The sequence below is a fragment of the Knufia obscura genome, assembly GCF_036327395.1.
Source record: "Knufia obscura strain CCFEE 5817 isolate CBS 148926 chromosome Unknown scaffold_18, whole genome shotgun sequence".
NCBI lineage: Eukaryota > Fungi > Ascomycota > Eurotiomycetes > Chaetothyriales > Trichomeriaceae > Knufia > Knufia obscura.
The window spans coordinates 337,412-342,486 of record NW_027042704.1 but is presented as its reverse complement, the minus strand read 5'-3'; the positions used below and the strand labels follow the sequence as shown (position 1 = coordinate 342,486).

The 5,075-nt window shown below is 51.4% G+C and overlaps 2 protein-coding genes across 2 annotated transcripts; one reads left to right on the top strand and one right to left on the bottom strand.

The window, feature by feature from the left end:
- Positions 1–2,085: 2,085 nt before the first annotated feature.
- PMZ80_010589 (uncharacterized protein) lies at positions 2,086–2,961 on the top strand (the record flags this gene model as incomplete). The annotated part of the gene is made up of 1 exon (XM_064878978.1): positions 2,086–2,961. The coding sequence occupies one exon, from the start codon at positions 2,086–2,088 to the stop codon at positions 2,959–2,961; it is 876 nt and encodes a 291-aa protein (XP_064725379.1).
- Positions 2,962–4,279: 1,318 nt separating this feature from the next.
- On the bottom strand, positions 4,280–4,489 carry PMZ80_010588 (uncharacterized protein; the record flags this gene model as incomplete). Its single annotated transcript, XM_064878977.1, has 1 exon — positions 4,280–4,489. The coding sequence occupies one exon, from the start codon at positions 4,487–4,489 to the stop codon at positions 4,280–4,282; it is 210 nt and encodes a 69-aa protein (XP_064725378.1).
- Between the last annotated feature and the right edge of the window lie 586 nt (positions 4,490–5,075).

Sequence of the window (5,075 nt, the reverse complement as noted above, 5' to 3'; positions counted from 1 at the left end):
CAAAGTGTTGTTCGATGATAAGATCCTCTCGCTGATGCGCATTGTTTTTGTTGCATCATAGTACGTGCCCAGGCTCATCGTGTCACTGGATGAATATGACAAGTCCATGTCTTTGGCATACACATGGAGCACACCGTGGCGGAAGGTCCATTTGATGGTGTCTTCCTCTTGGGCTTATGATCGTTATTGAATCGTTTACCCATGACAATCCTGGAGCATGTGATGCAAGCTAGGAAGTGTTGCGATGTTGCCATAATGTATATAGAATCTCTTGTGGTTCGGTCTCAGTACTGTGACACATGAGAGAACATTCTCGTATGGTTACAATTCCTGAAGGTTATGAGTCTCTAAATACAGTATATAGGGAAATGGATCGCCAGTCGACATTGTTTGCGGGATCGAGGAGTTTACTATGCAAATCGTGGCATTTGATGATTCGTTAGCGGGTCCTATAGGCATGCGCTCACCGGCACGTCTTGATCGAGACTTCGCAGAAGGGCGGGATATCGCATCCAACCTGTCCATATCAGCATAAATTTTCTCCCCATTTTGCATTCATCATGTAGATGGAAACACGAATCACGACTGCACAATCTCCGCGGTCACTGGCTCTTGTGGCACGCCGAGTCGTGAATGTGATTTTCCATTAAAGTCCACGCGGGCAGTTGTGCTAGCGCCTCCTCGGTGTTCCCATGTGCCCCGCAGTTCGCGTATCCCGCTTTCCCCGTATTCGTTTTACAGTCTTTTCGTCAGGTGAGAGGAGCCAGCGGCATATGGGGGGCCATGCTCTTGCCACAGAGGCAGGAAAGTCGACAGGCTGGCAACCTGAGTTGTATAAATGAATGAGAGAAATGCTTCCTGCCGCCATGATATTAGGATTTTCATCCTGATTCAGTCCAACCATTGACTCTGGTTTACTTGAAGACCGACCCACAATGAATAGAAGCGATCTCGCTACCTCTCCGCATTGATTGTTCTGCTTCTCGCGACGAATTTCAATGGTCTAGATTTCACAATCTCATCTTTCGCACCCTACAGCGCTCTTCGCTCAGGGAGCACGCCTGCAAACCGAAGCATTTGTTTTCAACTTTTGGGCGAAATGCCGCTTGTGGCTCTCTTCATATCGTTACGCAAACGGCATATCAGCTCAGCCTTGTCCAATCTTGCGGGAATTCTGGGAAGCGTCCTGACTATTGTTTCGTCTGGTTTGTGGCTGATAGACCGGACAGTTGTGACAGATACGTCCGTATCGGCCTCCCTTGCAAATACCTGGAACATCAGCTGGCCGAACAGTGTTCTGAGTGACAATGGTGCTGCAACCAAACTTGACCAGGTCCAACACGGAAGCGCGGTCATACCTACAAGTATCTGGAATCAATACGTAATTCCTGATATTGCGATTCACAGATGCTATCTGATCTAACAGTCAACATGGTTCAGAACTTGCAAGCGCAGCTAGCAATGTTTGCCTCGGCTGATCGTGTCGTAGTCAATAAGCTCAAGCAAGCTAAGCAATAATTGCTATTTACGGAACCTCCTATCGCAGTCGCAGATGTGGTTGAACGCCATGTCGTTGCTGGCCAACCGTCATCAGTCTGGAAGACTGGGGATATGGACTCTCAAGACGACCTTTGAATAGGGCTCATACATCCATGTGACGTTTGCCGTCGTAAGTTCACTGCTCGTATGCAACTAACCTATTTGCTCAATGATCATCCTCCGGACATGCACGTTTTTTGTCCTCTCAAGGATCTGTGTTTCTCGACGCACAAGACTACATTAGAGAAGGTATACCACACAATCGCATTGTATGACAAGGATCTTACCTCGCATCTACAAGGCGCTCGATGTCATGCCCTAATAGAGCACATGAAAGCTTTAAGGCCTCCCACCTAAATACAGTATAATTATGCGCTGACCACAGAGTTTCTGGACGAGTAGGTGGAAAGCCTGATGCCCATGAAGCGTATTATATGTCCCTTGACCAATCCGTTCACGGGCAATTACTAATCGAACTCAGTCTCGTCAAAGGTCGCATGCAACAAGCCAGTTCAACAGCCGCAGCAACAGTATCTCATCGTCACCATGGCCTCCGAAGCTGACAAAGTCCGTCTCGGCGCCTGGTCCGCCATCCTCGAACCGGACGCTGGCATAGATCGTCACAACTGGAGACGTGTCGTGCCGATAGAAGTGCTGAACCTAGGCGTGTCACGCACAGGCACTCTCTCCATGACCGAAGCCTTCAGGATCCTTGGCTATGCAAACCCGTATCACTTCACCAGCATCTTCGCTAATTGTCGTGATGCCGACATGTGGGCCGAGGCGTTAAGCGCTAAATACCATGGCAAGGGAAAGGCGTTTGGCCCAAAGGAGTTCGATCAGCTACTTGGTCACACGAGCGCAGTGTCGGATACCCCGTGCTTTGTATTGTGGCGGGAGTTAGTCGAGGCGTATCCCGAGGCGAAAGTTGTTCTAACGAGGAGGGACGAGGAGAAGTGGTTGAAGAGTTGTCGGGGTCTACTTGAGGGAACGCTCAATCCTGTATCCAGGTACGGGTTGCGGTATCTCGATCCTTTTTGGATAGGAAGGATCTTGAAGGTTGGGCTGATGTGGACAGAGGGATGGTATGGCATGCAGGGCAACATGTCAGTCGAGACTGGGATGGCAAATGCAAGACAGAAGTACAGAGAACATTATGCAGCGATCAAGGCATATGTACCTAAGGACAGACTGCTGGAGTATGAGCTTGGCACTGGTTGGGAACCTCTGTGTCAGTTCCTTGGGAAGCCAGTACCGAGTGAGCCGTTCCCGCATGCGAACGAGGCAAAGACTTTAGAGGCGGCTTTTGGAGCATTCATCGGCAGAGCACTCAAGAATGCTCTGTTCAACGTTGCCATGGTCGTTGGAGCGGGAGCAGTAGTGGGCATAACGATCTGGAACTACTTTGTCAGCAAGCAATGAGCATCAGGAGGATACTACGGCAATGCACTACAGGCTGCATCGGATGGTGGTTACAAGAAAGTGGTGCAGGTGCTGCTCAGAATAATGTCGCGACTGGTATCACAAGACTGGGTAATGGCTGACCTGGCCAGTCTGCCTTGCATCTACCTTTGGCTACTCTGGCTACTGTGGCTGCTTGTGTGACTTTGTGTAACCTTGTGGAACATGCAAGCTGGCACGGCGGAGGGACAAAGCCTCAGCAGCCATGAATTGCTACCGGTGCCTGGACCATCTACACGCCTAACTGCCTGTTCACATGTTAAAGCCAGAAGCGAAAACTGCTGTATCAGTCTAAGCATGTCCATTGCGTCTTTCCAAAGGTACACTCCTGAATGACTATCGTACTCTAACTCTCATGTTTCTTCTTTTCGTCCTATTCGTTCTATTGAGCCTCATTTCCACCATACTTCTGTGCATTGCTTCACGTCTTTGTAGATGACATCTATGCACTATCTACTCTGCGATTTCCTGGCTCGATGATATCTGCCATTTCGCCGTCTGGTTACCATACTATCAGCGACTGCTCTTGCACTTTGGTGCTCGAAGGGAGCACTAACATCTGTCGACGTACCTCTGCTCAAGGCGCGCGACTCGCATCCCATTCGCTTGTCGCGCCACCATCCCTATGATTGGAACGCACGCTATAGCCACACTGACGATCGCGAGTACAGTGTCGAGCGATAGAGACATAATCGTCTAGGGCATGAAATACAATGGTGGAGGCAGTAACTGCAATGTGGCCGTGAAAACGTGAGAAACAGCATTATGATGAATAAGAGAAGCATTCCTTACACTTTATACTGTGTGCGCGCAGTGCGAGACCGTCATCACGGATGGTAGCACAGGCTGTGCTTCTGTGTAACTACCGACGACATGAACCACCACAGCCTTAAGGCCTATTTTGCGTCACTGGATATGGCATCAGGTTTCCATCTCATGTCTGATCCGTTCCATGTGGCACTACCATCACCGCAATGTCGTGAACAAACAGTACTAGCGCAATTGATGAATAGCCGTCGTCGAACAGATGTTTGTAGCTGTCAATTCCTGAAGACGTGGACGTCTCGAGGCGGGGCGTATCTCTTTGGCGCCTTCTCGATCATCTTCGCCGGCGACGGCTCTATACCCGTAGCCCTTTGCGGATGCAACTTCTAGCCTCGAGCAGATCGTCTTCTGGTTCCTCCTTCGTGGACATCGCGCGAGGTGCCAGCAAACTGTCGACCACGTGCAGTAGACGCGGGTTAGATGCGTCGAAATGACGCCAGCCCTGTAGACACCATCAACTCCTCAGCACCGCATCGATACTCCCCAGTTCGATCGGTCTGCGGCGCGAAAATTGGTTCGCGCCTGTCACCGTCGTTTTCCTCATCAGCTTGTGCACTTCTCGCGCCTCTGAGTCGACAGGTCGCTTCTTGTCTCGTAGCGTTGGTACGCCGGGCGGACTCGTCTTAGCTATGAGCTTTTGTGGGGAGGATTGGTTGTTGTCCATTGTCGACTGATCTATGGAGAGGGGCAGAGCAAACGTGCCCGGCTTGCCGGGGAAGGGTGGTCTGGGCTAAGCCGATCGCTGGCGCATAGGGAGTGGCTTCGGACACATATCCGGGTTGCGCAGAGAAAGATGGAAGAACGGCTGGCGCTGCGTCATTGGGTCATGTACAGATGATCGAGAGACGTCCATCCTCGGCGGATTGGAGGGTGGGCCATCACCCGGTGGATCATAGTGTGCGTGAGCTTGACGCCGGGGACTGATGCTAACCCGATCTCAGCACGTCGATTCGGAGAAGCTGCGAGCATATCCGCACCTTTGGTTGAGCTTCCCCGATGCTTGAACTCCTGCGCCCAGGCACCTGTTGTACCGTTCAGCTCTGGCGGCGTAGCAATCCACCCGAACAGTCGTCTCCCTCCTGGCGGATGGCGCCTCCTCGTGGGCGGCGATCAGCAATGCTCTTCGCACACTATCGTACAGAGGCTTCTTCTGCTCGTAGACGACGATGCCTTCAGGCTCGGGCACGATGCGTCGGCTGCGGCTCCGCTGGTCCATGGCGAGAGGAGATGATTTGAGCGTAGTGACCGCC